The 26,769-nt window shown below is 40.1% G+C and overlaps 1 protein-coding gene across 4 annotated transcripts in view; it reads right to left on the bottom strand.

The window, feature by feature from the left end:
* Positions 1-1,607: 1,607 nt before the first annotated feature.
* The window catches only part of LOC111076213 (mitochondrial chaperone BCS1), a 93,508-nt gene continuing 68,346 nt past the window's right edge, over positions 1,608-26,769 (bottom strand). Inside the window, exons 1-2 of one of the 4 annotated variants that reach the window (XM_022369901.2) lie at positions 21,095-21,226; positions 1,608-2,919 (exon numbers count right to left, since the gene is read on the bottom strand). In XM_022369901.2, the coding sequence (XP_022225593.2) occupies positions 1,628-2,914 (1,287 nt within the window). In that variant the 5' untranslated portion in view covers positions 2,915-2,919; positions 21,095-21,226 and the 3' untranslated portion in view covers positions 1,608-1,627. Of the gene's footprint in view, positions 2,920-20,680; positions 20,971-21,094; positions 21,227-26,769 lie in introns of those variants that run through there. The other 3 variants (XM_022369902.2, XM_022369903.2, XM_022369904.2) reach the window with 3 other exon arrangements.

Here is a 26,769-nt window from a genome sequence, read left to right as displayed (position 1 = left end):
CTTTAAGGATTACTATAGAGTCCCTTGTCGCCTGGTTAATGTACCGCGCTGCCGGTCTCCTCTCTATGATCTCGAGGACCAGCCCGTCTAGGATCTCTCCCATTTCGGACGCCAAGGCCTGTAGGCTTTTGGGGACCTTCTTCTTCTTCTTTTTCGCCCTTTCCGTGCTAGCAGGGCTACCTTGCTCCCTGCCTCTTTTGGGCGTGTCGGCGTCCATGTTCGCGTCGCAATGGGGTGCAGACCCAGAGGGGGACCTTGCAATTTTCGCTCTCTGAGCGAACGCCTGCAGGTCGTCAGAGTCTGAGAGCTGGGCCAGATTCGAGCCCCCGAGCATCCTGCCGGCCTAGGCGCCGCCTGGGCGGAGGTGATTTGGCTGGCTGGCGGCCGGATCCATGGCCTTAGCCGGTTCCTCCCTGGTAGCCGATCCTTCGGCTTCCCCGGTGCTTCCAGTCAGTGGTGTGAAAACGTGCGTGAGGATACCGGAGTGTCTTGCTTGTATATAAACGTTTTCCGCCTAGGGGTTAGGCAGTACTTCCCTTCCGGTAAGGTCGCTGGCAGAAGCTAGCTGATGTGGGTGCTACAAATTCTCCGCAGCGATCGCTGGCAAGAGCTGGCTGCTTTGACACCTAGTGTCCCTTCACAGCACTGCACTCGATCAGCTGGTTAGCGACATGCGCTCTCCAGCCCTGGTATACCAGTTGCACAGCTGAGGTGCCTGGAGTGAAAAATGTGAAGCAGCCGAGAAAATGGGAATCGTAGAAGAAAAGAAGAAAAAAGGCGGGAGCCCCTCGGCGTTGAGTGAAAAGGCCGAGAGCGCAGTCGACGTGAGCCCCAGCCCCTCCCTGCCCCTTTGGGTGACCGTGGAAGAGCGGCGAGAAGCCCGGTTTTCGGAGCCAGGAAAGTGGGTGCCTTGATCCTCCCAGGTGAGCACGCGGTGTCAGCAACGCCTGTGTTAATTTGCCGTATTTTCCGCAGGTCTCTATCGCGATTTTGGGTTTGTTATGCAGAGCAGCTGTTCGACGCGTCCGCACTCGAAAAATTCGCGTGTAGAACTCCAAAAAAAAATTACCCATAGTGCATCTGTCCATCCGTCCGTCCCGATGAGCAACTAGTTCTCAGAGCCTATAAGAGCTAGGGCAGCCAACTTTTGTTTCCAGCCTCATGTGATATCACACTGCCACAAGTGTATCTTAAAATTTCGCCCCCTTCCGTCCCCACAAAGAACGAAAATCTGTGGCAGCCACAATTTTGAAGATACAAAGAAACTGAAAACGCGGTATCTTAGAGAATTACCAACGAACGTTTACTTACTCCCTGTACTGTTAAGCGAAAAATTCACTGCTGTTATACCCACGCGTTAGTGCCAGCTCATACAAAAAGCCCTCTGTTATGTTTAACAGATATTTATCGATTACCAAATCGGGCTTCCACACCTGTTCAGATGAATCCACTATTTGTTGTTGCCCTGACCTATTTTTTCAGATTCAATTTTGAGGTTGGTTTAAATAAGGGCTCGGAACGGCCCTTTCTATTATTCTCAGGAAAAGGTGCTGCTGCAGTGCCGCTCAATAATAAATAAATAAATAAAATAAAGACATACTATATGGTTCGGATTAAGAAAAGTGGATTATTTATTAATGCTTAAACAATTCTCCCAAATATCTTCACTACAATTAATAACAGTTTGTGGGGAAGATAATTTATGTTTCATAAAAAAACCTTGAATTTGAGCTGGACTTACGGGACGGCCAGACGATTTTACACGCTGCGCAAATTCTACAGAATTTAATATTTCCGTCTTATCAAAAAAGTTTTTAAACATTTCTTCTAATTGATATTGAGTACAATAGCCTATATATTCCTTTAAATCAATTCTTCCAGGTCGTATTAATGCTGGATCTAAGCGATCTAAATAATTAGTTGTCATAAATACAATTCTAGCTTCTGTAGAACCAACCCCATCCAAACAGTTTAACAATCCACTAAAAGTTATTCTGTTAATGCCATCGTATGCAGATTTTTGTTGCAAAGTTAACTCCCGAGAAGCGAATGCTGCATCAATATCTTCAAGTAAAATTATGGTTTGCTCTGGTGCTACATTCAAAAGATGGTTAAGTCGATCATCGGTAAGGCCTCTTTCAGACAAATTCAATAAACAAACGCTATATTCCAATTCTCCAGCCAAAGCAGTTATGAAACTAGATTTTCCGCAACCTGGGGGTCCGTAAAGTAAGTATCCACGACGATAAGGAATCCCCCGTTGAGTATACCAAATAGAACTTTGAATAAAGTCATTGCAATCACCAATAATCTTTTCAGAAACTCCATGATCTAATACTACCGAGCTAATTGGACGACGTCGTCGGGGATGACCAAAAGCCCTCCATTCTGCGCCCATAGCAGTATACAAAAGAGTTTTACCATCGGTAGCTTGTAAAGCCAAATAGCGAGCTTCATCTAAAATATCAGAATAAATCTGTTTATTGTTTCCAAATGCTGTTAATGTCACCGATTCCCAAGGCACGCCCATGTGCATGTCCAATGTTTGCTGTTCTCTAGTCCGCTCCACTTGAATCCAATTTCCTTTATATTTAAATATGTGTTTTCCAATACTTGGTATAAAATCATAGCTAGTTTTAATTTGGCCATTGTCGTTTTGGATAAAGTTTGTTTCTACACTTAAATGTTGAGTTTTGCGGGCTCCTTTAATTGTTATCCATTTTAATAGCCACTGATATGATTTATCTCTACAGGGAACTTCTAAAGTTATCATCATATGTCGACGAAACAGAATTATTCCCCCTTGAAGGCCTTTTCTTAATATTGCAGCACCAGCGCCGATTCCAAACAAACCGAAGCCAGCACCAAAATAAGGATTTGTTGATAAATTTGACAAAAGTTCGCTCCATGCCATTTCACCTAAAAACAAATTTAACAATTAAAAAATAAGTAATGAACTTTTAATACTAGTTATGTTAAAAAATTTTATTGTATCGACCTGAATGAAGAAGGCCGAGAATATGGATTTCATGGCGTACAACTCCTTATTTGTTATTTATTAATTTAAATACGCACGGTACAAAACTAAGCTTAAGACGGTAAAAGGAATGGTTTGAAAGCCGAGGGCGAGAAGACGTCAAATTCGAGAGTCCTTGGATGCGACCGTGGCACCGGGTCGACAATGAAGGAGAGTCCGCCGCGGCTGCCAATTCCAAGTTAATGGATATTAGGTTAAAAATAAATGAAGCAATAGCTGATGCATCAAATAAAATAGACCCTCACTTTGACGTCAATCATAAAAATTGTAAGATATGAGAAACCAGTCAGACCACATTTCTTGTATTAATTAGCACATTAAGTTAATTTTTATACCCGTACTCAAAAAGAGTTAAGGGGAATATTAGATAAGATAATAATATTATTATTAGATTATCAGATATTACTTTTAGCCATGAACTTTTTAGCGGCATCTACTCTTAAAAAATAAGCTACTCATAAATAAAATTGTATGTATTTCTAATTTTGCTACATGTAGTGGGTCAGCAACGGCAAAACGGTAAGATATTATTTTCGGAGAGTTGGTCAACCAATTTACTTCCACTCTATATAATTATATTCTTGATCAACAGCAATAGCCGAGTCGATATAGCCATGTCCGTCTGTCCGTCTTGATGAGCGACTAGATCGCAGAGACTATAAGAGCTAGAGCAACCAAATATTGTTTCCAGACTCATGTGACATCACACTGCCACAAGAGTGTCTTAAAATATCGCCACGCCCCCTTCCGACCCCACAAAGAACGAAAATCTGTGGCATTAGCACATTAAATCTGTTTATTAGCAAATTTTGTTGAGGGTCAAGGACAATTTCTATTTACAATTTACTATTTTAAGTTAGATGCGGGACCAACGGATGAAAACGGAGATTGTGCAACAATAATTTATATATTCCTGGTGGCCAAGTCGGACGAATCGATGCGGTTTAACCTTCGCCTGGTTCTGCTACTTACCAATCTTCTAACGAGGACTTTCGGGTGGCTCCTTAGTTTGGTCAAGTATCTTGTGGCTTGTTCGTTAATAATGTCACCGACTGATAGGACCCCAAGGTGTTTGGCGATGTCTCTATTACGGACATACCATTCAGCACCACAGATATTTCGGAGGGTCTTGTTCTGAAACACACTGATCTTGTCCAGGTTCATTTTCGCAGCGATACCATAGACCTGGATGCCATACCTCCATGCAGGCGGATTACCTTATATATGCGGATCTTGTTGGCCAGGCTGAGCTTGTTGTTAGGCTTAAGAAGCCAGTAGAGTCTTTAAGCCTTGCTATCCAAGGCACTTCTGAACATCCTTGTGTGGCTGACAAAGTTCAGGCGGGTGTCCATCGTGATTCCCAGGTACTTATTTTCCTTCCGCTGCTCCAACAGCTCGCCATGAATAAATACCCCAGGGCAAGTTCCTTTCCTAAACGTGTGTGTCACTACCACACTTCTCAGGGTTCACACTGATATTCCACCTACATTCCCAGTTCTCAAACCTTTTAAGGTACCGCTGGAGGTTGACCGTGGCATCGTAAACGCAGTTGGCCCTTGAAAGGACGTCCGAAAATGTGGCAAGTTTCACATCGATTGGCTGGGACGTATTGTCAAGGCTATCCTTAGGCATATGGTGCGTCAAAACGCTGTACAGCGCTGGCCCTAGCACGTTGCCTCGCGGGACTCCGGCTTCAATCACCTTCACCGTGGAAACTGCTCCGCTCTGTGCGACTTGGAACGTTCTGTTCTTTAGGAAGCTTCCAACAAAACTACTCGACAAAAACCAACTTTTTTTTACCTCAAGGATCCAAACCGACTTTTTCTTATAGATATAAGATTTTAAATTTTTTTTAAGAATTACGTTTTTTTTTCTATGGCAGAACTTTTTTTTGAAGAACTTTTGAATTCTGGTATTTTTTTTTAAGCTTTTTTCAGAGGTAGCGCTTCTGTTTTTCACATAACTCTAGTATCTTACGACTGGTTGTAAAGAACTTTGCTATTTTGAAAAGATAATTAAAACAGCTAGAAGTAAACAAACACTTTGTAATTTCAGCTTAAAGCATTGAAATGCAAAAATGATGATTTTTTGCGGTGTTTTTTACGACTTTTTTACTTTAAAAACTCAGGAAAAGTACAAAACAAAATTATATATTGTGTTCCCTATTTTTCCTGTGTATAGGTACATTATTTAGGGGTCATTAAAATCTATGGAGAATATTTGGAGCTAAAATGCATTAACAAAACCTAAAAAATTAACAAAAAATAAATTTTCGAAGGTAACTGCCAACTGCCAATTGGGAACAAAGCAAACGAAAAAGGGTTGTACATTTGGTACCTGATCGCGTTCCTTTGTTGCCAATTGGCAGTGAGGCAGTTTTACTATTCCTGAGCTTTTAAAGTCAAAATTTCGTAAAAAATACCGCAAAAAAATCATCATTTTTGCATTTCAATGCTTTTTTCTTCCCAGATGGTAAGCTGAAATCACAAAGTGTTTGGGATTATCTTCTAGCTGTCTTAATTATCTTTTCAAAATAGCAATATTTTCTTTACAAGCAGACGTAATATACTAGAGTAACGTGAAAAAAGAGGAGCTACCTCTGAAAAAAGCTTTAAAAAAAATAACAGATTTAAAAAATTCTTCTAAAAAAAGTTCTTTCATTTCTAAGCCCTAAATCTTTAAGAAAAAGTTGGTTTTGTAACTTGAGAAAAACTCGTGTCGAGTAGTGTAATCAGGAACAGCTGGGGTTTTATCTTCGCAAGTAATCCGTCGTGCCAAACTCTGTCGAATGCTTGCTGGATGTCCAGATACGCTGCTACAACGTACTGCTTCTTGTGATGATATAGCTCGATTTACGCATGGGCTGTCAAATAATCTGCGAAGAATGCAGCGCTCGTGGAGCTTTCCAAAAGTGGGGAGCAGGCTGATTGGCCTGTATTTGGCCAGGGGATTTGCCGGGTTTATGCAGCATGACAACCTGCGCGGCTTTCCATGCTTTGGGGAAGTGTCTCAACCTCAGCGTTGCATTCAGTATTTGTAACAGGTACAAAAGCGCTCTGAGGGGCAGCACTTTTGCCACTCTGTTATCTATATTGCCCTTTCCTGGGGTCTGGGCTAGCTTTTTCCTCAGTCTGTTGGCTACTCTCGTGAAGGGTCTATCCACCCTGCGGTCATTGGTGCAAAGGAATTTTTTCCTTAGCCTTTTTTTTTAAAAGCAGTAGTCCTTCGACTTCACTCGACGTCACGCTATTGTGACTTCCAGTATGCGACGGTTGAGCGACTTAGTGACCTTGTGGGGCAGCATCTGCAGCAGCCTCGCAGACCTTGGCCACAAATGGCCTTGGCCACAATTCCACTTCCTCGGTGGTCCTCAGCTCCGTGTTTAGATCCAGGGAGCCTTCCAGAATTTCTCTGAACAGGGCTGAACAGGGATCATCTGGAGTGTAGCCGTTAGTTTCGCGATTAGTGGCAAGTGGTCAGAGCTTAGCTGGGGATCGACTTGAATACGAAAAAGTCCAGGCTTGAGGGCGTGAAACGGCGACTACTTGGGTAAAAGGTTGGGCTACCCGTCGCTAGTACTTGGGCCGCGCAGTTTGTGAGGGCGTCGTGCAGTGCCGCTACTCTCCGGTCTCCTCTGTAGCTGCCCAGGATTCTGTGCTTAGCATTGAAGTCGTCCCCAATGATGAACCTGGTTCAAAGCTGGCTAAGCAAGCTGTCGAACTCCTCACTGGTCCAAGGGGTCGATGGTGGTAGCTAGGCGGCTGCGTTCAGTACTTCTCCACGCTGGGTGTCGACCGCTACTAGCTGGATCTGCCCTAATCTTACCACGTGCAGGTGGTAGTGCGTTATTCCACTCTTTATGAGGACGGCAGCTCCTCCTCTGGCCCTGTTGCTCGGGTGATCCGCTCTGTATACATCGTAGCCATCCATCGTGTAATGCCTTCCCTCTATCAGCTGACTATCTGTGACAATGTCACGTCGACATTGTGAGCACGCAAGAATAGCGCCAGTTCGTTGGAGTTGTGAGCAATGCTGCGAGCGTTCCAGAGTCCGATCCGTAGGTCCGACATCATTGTGAATCTTGGGATGTGTATAAGGGAAGAGGTGCTTTTGTGCTTCGCAGCTGGTCCAAGCTTTGCAGGATCCCTGCAACTGCTACTGTGAGATCTCCCACGGATTTTTGTGTTCCCTGCAGGATAACAGTAATGGTCCCTGCATCCAGTAGGAGACCAGGGGGAGGGAATTGGTCTTGGGCGTGGGAGGTGGGCTGCCTGCGGTTGCCTTGGAGTACCGGAAAGGAGCTGTTGTAGTCCTGTGGGAGTTATGATGCGTTCTGTTGGCCTTCTTGGAGCCATGCCGGTGCTGATTAAACCTGTATGCATCCGCGAACGAGATCCCTCGCTGGACAGCCATCGAGGGGACATTCATCGCCCTTCTAGCCCTTTGTGGTGTTTTCTTGGCTCTGCGGTGCAGTATTCAGGGTCGGTTGGCGATTTCTCTGCATCATTACGTACATTTTACATGATCTGTCGTATGCTGGATGCTTCCCCCCACAGTTCGAGCAGCAGAGGTCCTCAACTGTGTTGGCATTGCAATTGGGGGCACCTGACCAGTGATCCCTTGAGCACCTACCACATACCGATCGCTTCAGGCAGCGAAAGCATTGCCTCACGCCGTTTTTCTTCCTGAGCAGCTCCATTTGTACACGTTGCCCACCCAACCTTGCAATTTTAAGGACCTCCTTGTTTGCGGCCTGGGCAAGCTCATAGAACCAAACGTTTTGATTTGGAGTATCCCGCCTGACTCCGTCGGCATTGATGATGGGGCTTCTTCTGGACTTCGGGTAATATAGGTTTACCACCCGACGCCAAAATTCCTCAAAGGTCTTTTTATACCCGTACTCAAAAAAGAGTTAAGGGGTATATTAGATTTGTGGTAAAAGTGGATGTGTGTAACGCAGAGAAGGAAACGTTTCCGACCCCATAAGGTATATATATTCTTGATCAGCATCAATAGCCGAGTCGATAGAGCCATGTCTGTCTGTCCGTCTGTCTGTCTCGATGAGCGCCTAGATCTCAGAGACTATAAGAGCTAGGGCAACCAAATTTGGTTTCCAGACTCATGTGATATCACACTGCTACAAGTGTATTTCAAAATTTCGCCCCGCCCCCTTCTTACCACACAAAGGACGAAAATCTGTGGCAGGCACATTTTTAAAGATACGATAAAACTAAAAACGCATTATCGTAGAGAATGACCACATCTACCAGATTGCCGAATCTGAATTAGATCGGATCATAATTATAGCCAGAATGAAGAAATTAATTTTCAGTTGCTTTCCCTGCCCCCTCCTGACCACGACCATGCAACTCATTTTCCTTCTCGCTCGCACACTCTGCCGCGACGGGGCAACCCCGCGGGGAGTAGCTAAATGGTACGTATACACTTAGATGTAGATATACATAATATATGTAGATGTAGGTACAAGTAGCAGTAAGACATTTTTTTTCACTAAAAAACATAGCCAAAATGTATAGTGACCGGGTATAGAGAGTCGCGTCCCCAGAAGCGACTCGCACGTCCTCCGTTTATAGTTTCCTTGAGGTGGAAGCGCTGTTTTTAGCCACTACACGGTAGGACCGCTCGGAGGACGAGTGGGTGTATTGCACCGCGAGACGACCCGATCACCTGCCGGAGTGGCGCCCCTGACACTGGGTCCCCTGGGGAACCGGGGGTGGCCTTCGGACGGCGGCTCAGGCAGCCTCGACGGCAGCATGACCAGAACCCCGGGACGAATACGCCGGTCTCCAGGCTTTTTCGGGACTGTTCAGCTTGCTTTGGCTGAGCCGGAGCGGAGGTGGGGTCACGTAGCAGGGGCCCAGGACTCAACATTGCCCCGCGATCAGGCAGGGTTTGGGACCTGCCCAGGGCCTAGTTCCCGTAGGGCGTAGCAGGAGGACTTGCGCTCCCCCTTGGGCATACAGCCGATAATTCGGCTCCTCGGGCTTTTCACCCACCTTTGCCAACCACGAAAGCAGGCTGTAAGCTGGGGGTGTAAAGTGGCCCCGTCGGGGGGGGGGCTGGCGCGGGGGCGCGGTTGGCGTCGCTGGGGGGTGCGCCGGGCCAGTGCAATGGGGCTTTGCCGCAAATGGTGTTTGGGCCAACCCGTGCGACGCGGGGCTGGTGAGCGTCGTTGTGAGCTGCACACGCCGTAGTTGAAGTAGATACATTGCAGGGTATCTATGGCCCTGCTAACCTGTAATATGACGCTAGTTTACTTTGGTTTCGTTTTCGTACGTTATATTGTCACTTTTGATGCGATTCGTAAAATAACAAATATGATTTTTATACCCGTACCAAAAAAGAGTTAAGGGGTATATTAGTTTGTGGTAAAGTGGAGTGTGTAACGCAGAGAGGAACGTTTCCGACCCCATAAAGTATATATATCTTGACAGCACAATAGCCGAGCGATATAGCCAGTCTGCTGTCCGCGCTGTCTGTCTGTCGCGCGTCGCGCGTGTCGCTGCGCTGTTGAGCGCCTGATCTCAGAGACTACATATAAGAGCTGGGCAACCAAATTGGTTTCCAGACTCATGTGATATCACACTGCTACAAGGATTTCCAAAGTCGCCCCGCCCCCTTCCGCCCACACAAAGGACAAAATCTGTGGCAGGCACATTTTTAAAGATACGATAACTAAAAACGCATTATCGTAGAGAATGACCATATCTACCAGATTGCCGAATCTGAATTAGATCGGATCATAATTATAGCCAGAATGCCATTTTCCTTCTTGCTCGCACACTCTGCCGCGTTCAGTGCGCGAGCAACCCCTAGCGGAGGAGATGTAATCTACATGTTAGATGTAGAATATACATTGTATATGTATATGTAGATAGCAGATGTAGCAAAAAAGTGTAAAATGTAAAATTTTTTTTTTTTTTTAATTCGAAAAAATCATTAGCTCAACAATGTACAGTTGTGTTCAATGAAATAGTAGTGCCGCACCTCATCACTTTCAAAACTCTTTTTGAGACACTTCCAGTTATCCAAATTGAACAAATGATACATTTTTAAATAGACTGGACTGTTACCATTAGAAAACCGAAGAAATATCCATACATTTGAATTCCATTTTCTTGTTTTACATGACATAAGCCGAATACCCATGAAATTTGCTGTTCAATGAAATAGTAGTGTTTTTTTAGAACATTGAAAAAAAACAACGAATCTCAAATAAAAACATATATTTCATGTTTTTCATGTTTCCTGAGCTTTAATATTTAGTTTTTAATCAATTTGGTTTTCATTTCGAACTTGCACCGGCCGGATATGGGTCATTAATGTCTTACCAACGCTTCAATAGGATTTGAGCCAATAATCCATGAACCACTTGCTAAAACTTGGCTCTGGTTCACGGATTTGCAGTTGCAATAATGTATTTGGTATTCCCCCATAAGATTTCGATGAGATTAATATCCAGTTGCACAGTTGGGCATGGAAAAACGTCGATCTTTTCCGATAAAAATCAATTCTTAGCGAGCTTTTATGGGTGTTTCAAGTCATTATCCGGTTAAAATATCCTTTTAGCAGGAATTTTTTAACTGTAATATGAATGTAATGTATTCTAAAGTATGCCTACATCCTCAGTTTCGCTCAAAACCATACTATACTCAAACGCCAGGCCAGAAAGTACTAGCTCATATGAGCTGGGCCCCATAAGGCTCAGCCTAGCATGCCCAATGATATTTTTTTCATGATTTTGGGTGGTAATCGGATTTCTGTGAATGCCAAACATAATCTTTTGAGTTTATCTTAACATATAATACAACTTTACTATCTTTAGTCAAAAGTATTTTTGTCACTGTGACACAGGCCATTCCACATGCGTTTTTCCAAACTGAAGTCGTGCACCCATGTACTCTTAGACCCAAACGCGGAGCTTTCTGGGACTTCTTGCATTCAAATAATGTGTAATCAACCGTCTAAGAACCGTCACATCACTGACAGAGCGATTTAAAATTGTTTTCATAATTTTTGAGGATATTTAAGGCCTGGTCTTGCCTTCGACCATCGCCGACCATCCTCTCAAAAATAATTTTTTCGCATAGAAAATCGTTTTTTAGTCTACTTCTTATAGTTAATTAATTAAATACAATAGTGAGAGTGCATACAACTTAGTTTTCAATCCCATTATACCTCCTGCCTTAAGTTTTTAGTTTAACTCTTAGGTCTCCTCTTCTTGACCGACAATGATTTCTCCAACGCCTCAAAATCAAAAGTACCGCTATGTCCAAAACTTTCTTTCATCAAATTATTCAATCACCAAATTGAGCTTACGGATGGTGACTTATTTAAATTAATTTGCTTTGTTTTTTCATTTTTTAAAATAAATTTAACCCAGCACTACAATTTCATTGAACAGCAGATATCATGGGTAGTTGTCTAAAGTCATAAATAACAAGAAGATAGAATGCAAATGTAATGAAGTTTCTTCAAGTTTCTAATGCTTACATTCCAGGCTTTCCGTAAAGGTATCACTTGTTCAATTTGAAAGACTAGAAATATCTCAAAAAGGGTTTTGAAAGTGATGAGGTGCGGCACTACTATTTCATTGAACACAACTGTATATACTGACTGAGTACGGGTATAAGTAGAGTCGCGTCCCCAGAAGCGACTCACACGTTCCTTCTCGTTTTAAATGGAAACAATAAATTTGAATCCTTAACAATTTTCAAAAGTAACCAAACACACGTTTTTATACCCGTACTCAAAAAAGAGTTAAGGGGTATATTAGATTTGTGGTAAAAGTGGATGTGTGCAACGCAGAGAAGGAAACGTTTCCGACCCCATAAAGTATATATATTCTTGATCAGCATCAATAGCCGAGTCGATATAGCCATGTCCGTCTGTCCGTCCGTCCGTCTTGATGAGCGCCTGGATCTCAGAGACTATAAAAGCTAGAGCAACCAAATTTTGTTTCCAGACTCATGTGATATCACACTGCTACAAGTGTATTTCAGAATTTCGCCCCGCCCCCTTCCGCCCACACAAAGGACGAAAATCTGTGTCAGGCACATTTTTAAAGATACGATAAAACTAAAAACGAAGTATCGTAGAGAATGACCATATCTATCGGATTCCCGAATCTGAATCAGATCGGATTATAATTATAGCCAGAATGAAGAAATTAATTTTAAGTTGTTTCCCTCCGCCCCCTCCGGCAATCGACAACGCAACTCATTTTCCTTCTCGCTCGCACACTCTGCCGCGTTCAGTGCGCGAGAAACCCCTAGCCGAGGAGATGTAGAATCTAAATGGTACATGTATAATCTACATGTTAGATGTAGAATATACATTGTAGATGTAGATAACAGATGTAGCAAAAAAATGTAAAATGTAAAATTTTTTTTTATTCTAAAATTGTAAAAAATCATAAGCTCAAAAATGTATATACTGACTGAGTACGGGTATAAGTAGAGTCGCGTCTCCAGAAGCGACTCACACTTTCTTTCTCGTTTTTTCATGGCCTTTTTTCAGAGGTAGTGCTTATGTTTTTCACATAACTTAAGTATCTTATATCTGGTTGCATAGAACTTTTGCAGTACTGAAGAGCTGACAAATGCAGCTATAAATCCGACCCAGACACTTTGTACCTGCAGCTTAACGCCTGGAAGATATTAAGCTTTCAAATTAAAAACTCGGGAAAATTCGAAAAAAAAATAATTCTTGGCCAACATTTTTAGAGATACCCGCATCAATAAAGCGTCGTTTAAGGTATTTTAAATTAAAATCTATGGATAAACGGTCAACTTGCAGCCGTTTCACCGACTGAAAACTAATTTTACCTGAAAAATACCGTCCGGTACGTTGCGGGTCCAATGCCAAATGAACACGTTCAGGTACCAAAAATTTAACCCCTTTTCGTTTGCTTTGTTCCCAATTGACAATTCGGCCTGTAACCTTCCAAAAAGTATTTTTTTGCCTTTTTTCATGTTTTAGGTTTGGTTAACGAATTTTAGCTCCACCGTCTTTCCATAGATTTTAATGAACAACACCTTAAAGCCTAGTACTCAGATCCAAAAAATTGTTTGCTAGCATATAATCTTCCAGCGGCCAGTTGTGTGACCAGAGGTGTGCACTGCACTCCGTACGGTAACACTGATCAGACAGCTGCTTGGTTTTGTTTACATTTAATAAAATGCCCTTCTTCGGCTGGGATCGCTCTTCCCCAGGCATATCCTGGGCTCCCCAATATTTTATTGGCAAGGTAATGTGTCTGACTATCAGCAGCAGCAGATGGCGACGCCTCCCGTACCGACCACCGTGAAGACAAAATGTTTTGAAAAAAATATTTGTTTTATATTTATGAAAATAATAAAATATAATATCCATATAATTGTCATTCATATAATACTGCATTAATTAGATTATATTTGTCTTCATTATTTAAATATTTCATTTGGTTTTTGTTCTCATATTGCAACGTTTGCTCGTGTTTGCTGGCAAAATAAATCAAATTGATATAACTTTCGAGGTGGGTAGAAACATACCAGCAATACAAGCAAATACTTCCGATACTTTTCTAGTATATAGCGACCTTTTTTTTGTTGATCTGAGTACTGCCTTCCGTACAGAGCCTAGAAAACAGTTTTTGCCGTACAAAATTTCTTATCAGTTTCATACGAACATCAACCCTGATTCTGTTCGCGAGGTGTTTTTTTGGATCTGAGTACTAGGCTTAAACGACGCCTAATTTATGCAAGAGTTATTTTTTTTCGACTTTCCCGAGTTTTTAAGGTCAAAATTTCGGAAAAAAATAACACAAAAAAATTATGAAATTTGAATTTGGAAGCTTAATATCTTCCAGGCGTTAAGCTGCAGATACAAAGTGTTAATGTCGGATTTATAGCAGCATTTGTGAACTTTTCAGAACTGCAAAGTTCTATGGAACCAGATATAAGATATTTAAGTTATGTGAAAAATAAAAGCACTACCTATGAAAAAAACATTAAAAAATACCAGATTTTAAAAAATTGTTGAAAAAAAAACTAATCCATAAAAAAAACCATAATTCGTTAAAAAAAAATTAAACCCCGAAATCTATAAGAAAAAGTCATGCTGGGCCACAGCATAAATGTCGCGTTGACTAGTGTTATTAGCACAACTCCAAATTCGCGAATGTAAGTTGTTTCACAACGGAGCATTGTTGTCAGCAATACACTGCCCGACACTTGAATTAAACACATAAAACACATTCATAAAATCCATAATATTTATAGCACAATGTAAATAAAACAGTGAATTCGTAAACAGTAAATTGTTCAGTTTAACATATTTGTCAAAAAAGTTAATAGAAATTTTCATTACAGGAAATTAAGGAAACAAATTTAATTGAAATTTCGTTGTTCAAAAGTGCGACACTTGAATAAGACATTCACAATGAAAATTAATTTTAATTGGCTGTGGTTGCGAGCGGATATTGAAAAAATTCAAGCACCCAAGGCCATCAAATTAAGACCGCCACCTATTTATGTTCGACAAATTGGCAAATTGTGCTGAACTGGTCAAAAAATAACTGATACAATTGGCGCAAACACATTCTATGTCACGTCCATAAAAAGGGGTAACATAAATGAAACAAAAATACAAGCCAATGACGAACAAAACTATCGATCAGTTGCGAAATACCTCGAGAATGAAAAAAATGAATTACTACACCTACCAACTTAAAAGTAGCAAAGGATTACAAGTGGTTATCAAAGGAATCGAACCAACAGTCCCAATCAATGAGATAATAGATGGACTTAACGATAAGGGCTTCGAAGTCAAAATGGCTATGAACATAATAAATAGAAATAAAATTCCCCAGCCAATGTTCAAAATAGAAATGACACCTGAAAGTATGCATATAAGTAAAAATGAAGTTCACCCAATATACAAGCTTCAATATCTACTGCACCGTAGGATCACCGTTGAGGAACCACACAAACGAAATGGACCGGTGCAATGCACAAATTGCCAGGAATATGGACACACGAAAACCTATTGCACTCTACGGGCAGTCTGCGTTGCCTGTGGTGATGTTCATCTCACTGAGGCCTGCTCCGTAAATAAGGAGGACCCATCTGCCAAAAAATGTAGCAACTGTGGGGGAAACCATACTGCCAACTATAGAGGTTGTCCTGTCTATAAAGAATTGAAAAATCGCCTAAACCAACAAATAACTGCAGCTCGAAACCCGGTTACCATATATACTGTTCGGCTAAGCGCCGGCTCATGGCAGCACAAAGAGAGCAGAGCTAATCTCTTACACACAACATTGCCACCTGACGCTGCGCTCTTGAGTCATTTGCCCCTGCCCGAAACTCATCAGCCGACGAAGGCTGTGAAGGAGGCTCGTCTGCGCAGCAGATGCACTTCAAATTCGATCATCACCGTAGTTAAACGTTTGGCTGTCTGGCACAGTGACCTGCCTGCCACAGAGTTCTAAACTAAACCTAGCATAAACATATCTACTTCAACAGTCTTGAACCGGCCCCCGCGTCTTCAATCGACCCATCGTTAACTCTCGTTATCAAATCCGCACACCTTTCGCTAGTTTTGAATAATACATATATATTAACTTAAGTAAAATAAACTGTGAATATATTAACTGAACAATCATCATCTCTTAAATAATCTTGCAAAACAACGCTACTGAAGAAGCTCAGTAGCTCATCAACTACGACTCCACGAGTTTCTTTTGCTCAGGCGTTAAGCTACAACAACGTGTCGTACGCCTCAGTCTCTAAGCCGACACTTCCAACCACAGCTGGAATAATGCAGCATCAGGCATCAAATCAGATCCCAGAAATCTCTGCCCTACATACCCCTACTAATCCATCCCAATTGCTTAGTGGAATTGAGCCAATGCTGGTAACTATAAGAAACACAATGATAGCAATACAACAAACGATGCAGGAGCTTATACGCAAACAATATTTCCTCCTGGAGCTCCTAATTAAACAGAAATCTGTTTAAATTGCCTGTCTAAATATATTGTTCTGGAAGGCAATTGCATTTCGCAGCACAAATGCGAGCTCTTACAGTTCCTCGCTCAACACGACATTGACGCCATGCTCATATCAGAGACTCACCGAACAAATAAAAACTACTTTCACCTCGATGGCTATAACTTCTATGCGACAAATCATCCCGATGGTAAGGCACATGGAGGTACTGGCGTTCTGATCAAAATTCGCATTAGGCATTATCCATTGCCTTCATTTGCTACACCTTATCTACAGGCAACAGCAATTCGCATTGAAATTCAGAGCGGCTACCTAAACCTAGCCGCAGTATACTGCCCACCACGCACCACGCCAAAGAGGCAACTCGACTTGATTGATTTTGCAATTACACGAAGGGTGCTGCAAGCTCAGATTAATGTAGATCACTTAACAGATCTATCATCGGATCTCTCGCCCATTCTACTTCACCTTTACGACCATCCACAGCTTTCGGAACGCCCACATTTTCTAACTTCTAGCAAAACAGATTGGCTCAAATACAGGAAGTACATAAGCTCTCATATTGATAGCTGCCCAAACATTAATTGTAAAGATGACATTGATAGGTCAGTCGAAGCATTGGTATCCTAAATGTCACTGGCGGCAAAACACTCAACACCAATATTAGCATCTAATAAACTTTCCAACAGCAGTCGTATTTCTAGACACATTGAAGTGCTGCTACGCGATAAAAGAAGGCTTCGCCGAGAGTGGCAAGCACACAGATCACCTGCCTCGAAAGAGCGGCTAAAAATAGCCAACCACCTACTACGCAGAGCCCTAGAAGATGAAAAAAACCAAACTCAAATATCCTATATGGAGCAACTCTCCCCAACTAGCAAACGATTCCCACTGTGGAAAGCAAAATCAGGCGTATGCCCACCAATCGAGAGTGAATCACCTTTGCGTACACAAACAGGAGAGTGGGCTCGCAGCAACTAAGAGAAGGCAAATACATTTGCCGTCCATCTAGAAAACGTCTTCAAACCACACCCAGCAACAAAAAGCTTTGTGCTCCCACCAACCAACAATCCCGAAGCTACTCCGCCTATCATATTCCAATCAGGAGAAGGTCATGATCATAGAATTGCCGAGCTGTGCAGTGTATTTCAACAGCATGATGAAATGGGGCTATTATCCTCAAGAATGGAGGAAATCAGTCATCACAATGATCCATAAAGCCGGAAAAGACCAGTCCAAGCCATCATCATATAGACTTATCAGCCTACTGCCTTGCCTATCAAAGATATTTGAAAAGCTGCTCCTGAATCGTATCAAACAACACCTACATATCAACGGTGCCATCCCGACTGATAAATTTGGATTTCGCGAAAAAAACGGAACCATTGAACAAGTAAGCCGTATAACCTCTGAGATACGAAATGCATTTTTAAGACGGGAGTATTGCTCCGCTGTTTTTCTGGATGTCGCCCACGCTTTCGACCGCGTTTGGTTAGATGGCTTAATCCACAAAATCAAAATATTACTTCCACAGAACATCCATGGAATATTGGAGTCATACCTACAGCAAAGAAGTTTCGCAGTACGATGCAAAGATTTCCTCTCTGAATATCATCCAATTGAAGCTGGTGTACCGCAAGGCAGCGTGCTTGGACCGACACTTTATATCATATTCACAGCAGATCTACCGACAAACAGCCTAACAACCACTTCGACATTTGCTGCATTTGCATATTAAGTCGCTCCAAGTGCCCAAGAAGGGCCACGGAACACTTATCATCTCATCTCGTGGCTCTTAGAAAAATGACTAGCAGTCTGGCGGATACATGCAAATAAGCCAAAGTGCAAGCATGTCACCTTTACGTTAAACAGACAAACTTGCCCTCCATTATGTCTGATCAATATCAACATTCCACAAACCACCGAAGTACCATACCAGGCGCTAAACACATCGAAGCGAAGAGAAATTTACTTAAATTTAAAGCTAGTAATCTACATTGGCTAATAAACACCCGTTACCACTAAAACTGGAGTACAAAGTACTTTTGTACAATGCAGTACTAAAACCCATCTGGACATACGGCTCCGAGCTATGGGGATATGCTTGCGTTAGTAATTTAGAAATAATCCAGAGAGCTCAATCAAAGATTGAGAACTATCACTGGGGCACCATTGTACATACGGAATGAAAAATGTAAATGTAGGATCAGTTAGAGATGAAATTGCCAAAGTGAAAGCAAAGTACCAGGCCAAGCTTCAAGCCCATCCTAATAGACTTGCGCAGTCTTTAACTTGGCACACAAGCCATACACGCCATCCCCACCCAGCAATAATACTTAGCTAGGGACGTACTCTAAGTAATTAAGTGTAATTAAGTAAATAAATATATTAGGCTAAGATATGTATACTTGTCGTAAGTCTCTAATAGGGAAGATTCGATAAATAAAATCCCGTAATAATAAAAAATAATAACAGTAATTTTACTAACTTCAATTCCAATCCGACCAGTAGAAGAACCTAACGTTCTATTAGGACAAATTTTAGCAGTAATTTATTTTTTAAACTACTTAATTAACCCTTTAATAAGAAAATTATGAGATAACTTATTAAATTAATCAGTTAATGAGCTTGAATAAGCGTATGTTTTGAAAACATAAGATAGAATACAATTTTTTATTAACTTTACTAAATAAAATTATCTACAATAAGGAAAATAATACAATTTTAAACCCAATAAAAAATAATAAATAATTTAAAGAAAAAGATAAGAAACATTTTTAGGCTAAATATATTAGTTTATCATAACGAAAACGAGGCAAAGTACCACGAGCTCAAATGAAAACAAAAGAAATAAAAGTTAATTTAACATAAAATAACAAATAAAATACATCACAACCTAACACAAAATAATATTCTACTTATTCGACTCTACTTATACCCGTGCTCAGTCAGTATATACATTTTTGAGCTTATCATTTTTTAGAATTTTAAAAATTTTTTTCGCATGTGTTATAACATGTAGATTATACATGTACCATTTAGATTTTACATCTCTGCTAGGGGTTGCTCGCGCACTGAACGCGGCAGAGTGTGCGAGCGAGAAAGAGAATGAGTGGATTTCATGCAGTAGGGGGCGGGGGAAGCAACAGATAATTAATTTCTTCATTCTGGCTATAATTATGATCCGATCTGATTCAGATTCGGCAATCTGGTAGATATGGGCATTCTCTACGATACTGCGTTTTGATTTTTATCGTATATTTAAAATTGTGCCTGCCACAGATTTTCGTCCTTTGTGGGAGCCGGAGGGGGCGGGGCGAAATTTTGAAATACCCTTGTAGCAGTGTGATATCACATGAGTCTGGAAATTAATTTGGTTACCCTAACTTTTATAGTCTCTGAGATTCAGGCGTCAAACAAGACGGACAGACGGACAGACAGACATGGCTCTATCGACTCGGCTATTGATGCTGATCAAGAATATATATACTATATGGGGTCGGAAACGTTTCCTTCTCTGCGTTACACACATCCACTTTTACCACAAATCTAATATACCCCTTAACTCTTTTTTGAGTACGGGTATAAAAAGAACGCCACATTTCCTACACCACCGGCTGACAAAACTATCCAAACATCTCCATATCCTCATCCATGTACAGCAGCAGCGTTCAGCTTCTTCATTTGATGAATTCTATTATTTCTATTTCTTTTCTGAAAACAATGCTAAGCTAAACGAAACGGAACGTGTGAGTCGCTTCTAAAGACGCGACTCTACTTATACCCGTACTCAGTCAGTATTTACATTTTTGAGCATATGATTTTTTAGAATTTTAGAATTAAAAAAAAAATTTTACATTTTACATTTTTTTGCTACATCTGTTATCTACATCTACAATGTATATTCCACATCTAACATGTAGATTATAGATGTACCATTCAGATTCTACATCTCCTCGGCTAGGGGTTGCTCGCGCACTGAACGCGGCAGAGTGAGCGAAGGAAGCAACTGAAAATGAAATTCTTCATTCTGGCTATAATTATGATCCGATCTGATTCAGATTCGGCAGTCTGGTAGATATGGGCATTATCTACGATACTGCGTTTTTATGTGCCTGCCACAGATTTTCGTTCTTTGTGGGGGCGGAAGGGGGCGGGGCTAAATTTTGAAATACACTTGTAACAGTGGGATATCACATGAGTCTGGAAACCAAATTTGGTTGCCCTAGCTCTTAGTCTCTGAGATCTAGGCGCTCATCGAGACAGACAGACAGACAGACGGACAGACAGACATGGCTATATCGACTCGGCTATTGATGCTGATCAAGAATATATATACTTTATGGGGTCGGAAACGTTTCCTTCTCTGCGTTACACACATCCACTTTTACCACAAATCTAATATACCCCTTAACTCTTTTTTGAGTACGGGTATAAAAACGAATTTAAAAAATTCGAATTAACCGTTTTCTTTACATTGTGCTATAAACATTACGGATTTTATGAACGTGTTTTATGAGACTTATTTAAGTGTCGGGCAGTGTATATGTACATATGTACATGGAATTCATTTTATTTTAACCGACCAACAAAAAGTGTTACCTAAACAAAACTTAAAAAATTTCACTACCTGTAAGAATGTAGAGGTTTCGTCTTCTAGATAGTTACATATGTGTACTCTTTGCATCAAAGTTATTTATGTCATAACACCTTTTGTTTTGCACTTGGTAGTAGCACGTGCCGCGACACAAAATTCAGTGCAGCATCTTAATAAAAGTAGATATTTAAAAAAACTGCCTCTTTACTTTTCCGAATTCATTGTCTATCAAGATATCGAAAGTCTTTTGTTGACTAATGTAACCTTATATGTATGTACATACAGTACAATAAAAGGCATATGCATTTAAGTAATTATGTAATTACTGTTTTGAGTAAGAATTGTGATATTTGATTCCAGTGAAATTTATAGATCTTTTTATTACTAGAGGAATGATAGAACTAATAGTAATAATAACGTAAGATTTAAATAAAACTATTTGTATACCAAAATCGAGCAGGTCACTACCATCGATTTTTGTTGTGTTTTTATTATTGATATATATATATATATATATAAATAGCTTCAATTAGAAACGGTGCTATATGTAAACGATATTTTAACATATAATTTGTGCGATATCTTCGGCGATAACTAAACTAGATGGTCGGTACGTCATATATGCAACTATATATGTTATAGCCGTTTCACACTAGCGACCACCATCCATTTGGGGGATGGTCCGTAAGGTTTTGCCGTTCCGAAAATTTCCCAGTTATTGCACCATCCATCCATGTTCCTAATTCGAACGTTTCTATTTGATAATTCCCAATTCAATCATAAATATTTTACATTCTCAACGAAAAAGTGCAATTCAATACGGATATGTAAACAATGACAGACAGGAAAATGGGAAAAAGCAACAACAAAACATTTGATATGTCAGAATTGTGCCAAAGAAAAAAAACTCCGGAATGAGATAGTTGGTCGACTATCCTCTGGAAATTTGTTTACGAATTATCTGCAAAACTCATACAGGATATTGCACGCGCTGTTTGCTAACGGCCTTTCGACTGTTTTGTACTCACATAAGGAGCTCAATGTATACAATGCTATGGCGATACAAATCTTTCCTTGAAAAACGACTCGTTGTTTTATGGTACATCTTTTCCCAAAAATTAACCATTTCGCTTCTAAAAAAAACATATCATATATATATTTGTAATTAACACATTGGTTGGATTTAGTAGAAGTCACAAATAACCATTCTTCAGTGTTTTCAAAACAGATATCCATTCCAATAAATTCTCCTCGTCAATGTTGGCCTCATTAACATCATCTATTTCCAGCAACATGATTAAAGTGTGCATGAATATATTGTGGTGCTGAATCCCATTCACAACTACTGAAATATTATTAATACTCATTTTATTTATAAAAGTAAACAAATCGTTTGCATCAGCTGTTTTGCATGGATGGTTGATGGTGCCAGTGTGAATCGGAGTTTCATATCTGTCAAAAATTCCCACCGTTCCTCCTTAATGTTCTGTGTGGCAAAAAGCTATTACAATAACAACTAGGTGGACTCCTTGTTGCCGACGAAATTTAAACCTAAAAGAGTAGCGCTGAAATTTAAACCGTAACAGCCACGTAGGCGTATACGGCAACGCCACATGCATAAGCACCACCATTCGGCAACTCTAAAACAGAGAGACAATTAAGGATAAACCAGCGAAGCAAGAACACAAAGATGTTTAAAGCTCTCTCTCATTATTATTATTAAACTCACATAATAAATTGGAATGCTATATAAATTTGTCTTCCCTTTATTGCTTCGAAATATTCAACACCTGTGCCTCAACATAAGGGACAATTTTTTGCAGAATTCTTCCCTGATCTCCCGTAGACCCCTTGGCATCATAACATAAAATGGAAAGCCAATGATATCAAAATAATCAAGCAACTGCTTACCAACCACACTTACGATAAAGAATACCTACATAAGATAAAATCCTTAGACTCAAATTTTGTAATAATTTTAACTCCACTGGATCGGCAGAACATATGATCTTTAATTTATATTCCCTATTCGAAAGAATTTCTAAATTTTTAAGAGATTTAAAACCGTAAAATAAATACTAATAAAAAAGAACAATTATTTCTAAGACAATTAGTTGAATTCATTAATGAAGCCAAAGTAGAGTTTAAGTCACAGACAGAAATTAATTAAGAAATAATTAAGACAAAGGCATAGCGTCTTATCTCCTGTCGACATATCTCCACGCGGATATTTGAAATTTTTGAAATGTTTTGAAATCGTTTTTGAAACGACATATCTATTCCCTAAATTTAACGTAGATATGACGTTTCAAAAACGACATATCTCCTCGCGAAGTTTGTCGTCATATCTCCGCGAGGAAATATGTCGTTTTCGAGAAGCACAGTGGGCCACAGCCGAAAATTAGCGCTTTCAAATCATTCTTTTTTTTATCTATTATTTGACACAGTTTACTTCATAAAAATATCTATATTTATTCAGAAGTAGTAAATTACAAAGCTAAAAAATTGTTTGTGCAAAAATTATTAATTAATTATTATATCTATTATAAATAATGTATTACATTTGGCCTCGTTTACATGTTGATTGCATGTTTTTTTAACAGTTTATTTTTTAACTTCAATTGAATCATTCAGATTTTGATCACTGAAAAGGTCGTTTTCGTGTTTCTCAACAATCAAAGCCAAGTCACCACAAATAAAAACATGATTGCATGGTGGAAACAAAACCGAATTTAAACACTGTCACACAATAGGGCCACAATACCCCGTGCTCCCGACGCAACATCAGCCCTCAAAACAAAACGAAAAATCGAAATTCAGTTCAAGCGGCAACAAATTTTAGAGCCCACACACAAGCACAGTATGTGTGTTCATGAATACATGGCACACACACATTTACGTAACCTGGAAACGAAACTCAAAACTGTTTCGGAAAGTTATAGCCTTTTCACACTGGGGACCATCCACCATCCACCATCCATTTCTGGGATGGTCCGTAAGGTTTTGCCCGAAAATTTCCCAGTTATTCCACCATCCATCTGGGATGTTCCTAATTCTCACGTTTAGTGCGGTATTTTTCTAATTGTCAAATGCAACCATATTTCACAACAAAAAATCGGAGATCACTACGAAAATGTAAACAATGACAGACAGGAAAATATAAAAATAAAACAAAATAACCCCATCAGATCTCACAAAGCACGCAAAAAATAAAAAATATCAAATATCAGCTGCAGGTGGTTTTATTTCGATGTGACATCCATCTAACATAAAAATTAAGTAATGAAATTAATTTACATATATGTATATACATATATTATGCATGATTTTATTGCATTATTACCAATTGCACCAGGCACTGAGGAAACCCAATTTCTTCAAATGCTTGGACACACTCGTCAATTTTCTCTGAAGTGAGATAGTTTTTGGACATGTATTCCTCTGAGAATTCGTTGATGAAATCTCTGCAAAACTCATGCAGGATATTGCAGACGCTGTTGGCTGACACTCCGAAAAACACTCTTTTCAGAAGAAGATCCCAAAGTATATAAAGATATGGCGATACGCTTCTCCAGAGGAATTGCAGCTCGGCAGTTTGTGTCCTTCTTCCGTAGCACTTCCAAGCGAGTAACCAACAGAGAAAAGCAGGATCTCTCCATCCTAAAACTTTCCTTAAAAAACGCCTCGTTGTTTTCGGGTACATCCTTCTCCCAAAATGTACCGAGCCGCTTCTGAAAAACATAACATATATATTTGTACTTTAAACATTGGTTGCATTTGTTAGAAGCACTCACAAATGACCACAACCTTCCGGGCTTCAGTGTTTTCAAACAGATATCCATTCTATTCTCTCCCTCCTCGTCAAAGTTATCCTCATCATCATCGTCCATGTCCAACAACATGATTAGCTTGTGCAAGAATATGTTTTGCTGCTGAATCACACTCACGACCATTGAAATGTTATTTATATTCATTTTTTATTAAAGTAAACAAATTTTCACCTCACGCAATTGTGAGCAACAGCTGTTTCTCATGGATGGTGGATGGTGGATGGTGTCAATGTGAATCGGTGTTTCACATCTTTCAAAAATTCCCACCGTTCCCCCAGGATGGACTCAGTGTGCAGAGAGTATAAGACTTGATAAATATTTTATCGTGCCTGTGTACACACATACATTTGCAATTCTCGGCTTGCTTTCGTATCTCGGCATGAATCGAACATGTCGAAAAAATGCCGAACGTCTCAAGTCCAGCAGCCGAAGATCTGGGGACCTGGGACAGAAAACTCAGATGCGACACGTTCGGTGTATGAACTGGCACATCTATATACTGTATGGTTAGTGCTAGGGCTGCAAAAACATCGATGTTAACATGTTTTTATAATTGTGCGATGCATCGATGTTTTTTTTTTAAGCGCATCCGAGGTATGGAAGCACTTTGAAAAGTGCAAGAAGATGTCGTGCCAAATGTCGTCTTTGTGGAAAGGAGTACAAAATGTCCGGCAATACGACAAACTTGTCGGATCACCTCAAACATGTGCATCCATTGAAGACAGCTGTGACTACTGATAACACTACTCAACACGATTTTTCCTCAAGGAACAAAACCAACTTTTTATTAAAGATTTGGGGCTTAGAAATGGTTTGATGATATTTTTTTTTTTTCTATGGCAGAACTTTTTTTTGCAGAATTTTTTAAATCTGGTATTTTTTTTTTTAGCTTTTTTCAGAGGTAGCGCGATCAGGTACCAAATGTACAACCCTTGTTCGTTTGCTTTGTTCCCAATTGGCAGTTGGGCCCGCCGCCTTCAAAAAGGTATTTTTTGTTAATTTTTTCCATATTTTAGGTTTGGTTAACGAATTTTAGCTCCAAAGTCTCTCCATAGATTATAATGAGCGATACCTTAAAGGACGCCAAATTAACGCACCTATACACAAAAAAATAGAGGACACAAGATATAATTTTTTTTCGACTTTTCCTGAGTTTTCAAAGTCAAAATTTCGTAAGAAATACCGCACAAAAATCATAATTTTTGCATTTCAATGCTTTATATTTCCCAGACGGTAAGCTGTAATCACAAAGTGTTTGGGCTTAACTTCTAGCTGTTTTAATTATCTTTTCAAAATAGCAAAGTTCTTTACAACCAGACGTAAGATACTAAAGTTATGTGAAAAAAACTATCGCTACCTCTGAAAAAAGCTAAAAAAAAAAATACCAGACTTCAAAAATTCTTCAAAAAAAAGTTCTGCCATAGAAAAAAAACCATAATTCTTTAAAAAATTTTAAATCCCCATATCTATCAGAAAAAGTCGGTTTGGATCCTTGAGGAAAAAAAAAGTTCGATTTTGTCGAGTAGTGTAATCTGTAAGCCATTCTGAGGCGTACGACTAAAAAGACGATGTTGGATAAAGGTCTTGCTCAAATGGTGGCATCAGATGTGCAACCATTCAGTATTGTGGAGGGTGTGGGATTCCGCAATTTTGTACGCCTACTTGACCCGAAGTATGTCTTGCCCAGTAGAACAACACTGCAGCATGTATATACAAAACATATGTATGACGAAACAGTTGTGAAATTGAAAAGCAAGCTGAATGCAATAGAACACTGCTCAATTAGAACAGATTGCTGAACGTCCCGTGCCAATACGAATTTCATTACAGTAACGTGTCATTTTATTGAAAATTTTAAATTAAAATCTGCTGTACTGGCTACACAGCCTCTTCTGAATAAAACGAATCACTGCAGTAATAATATCGCGTAAGCCGTAAAGGACATTTGCGATGAATTTTTTGTTTTTCATAAAATTGAAACTTTTGTTACTGACAATGCAGCTTCAATGAAAGAGGCATGCGAATTGATGCAAAAAAAAACACCTAGGCTGCTTTGCCGACTCCTTGAACTTGATTGTGCAAAAGTCAGTGGCAATAAAGAATGTTAAGTCAGTTTTAAAATGTGTAAAGAGTATTGTCAAGTACTTCAAAAGCAGCTCGATTGCATATGAAAGTTTAATAAACGCCCAAAATACTGCAAAGCCTTTAAGCCTAATACAGGGAGTTCCTACGCGTTGGAACAGCGCGTTCTAAGCGGGTTAAGCGGGTCCTCCTTATTAGAGAGGCCATTTG

Source organism: Drosophila obscura, unplaced genomic scaffold (assembly GCF_018151105.1).
Source record: "Drosophila obscura isolate BZ-5 IFL unplaced genomic scaffold, ASM1815110v1 contig_137, whole genome shotgun sequence".
Taxonomy (NCBI): domain Eukaryota; kingdom Metazoa; phylum Arthropoda; class Insecta; order Diptera; family Drosophilidae; genus Drosophila; species Drosophila obscura.
This window is presented reverse-complemented; position numbering and strand designations above follow the sequence as displayed.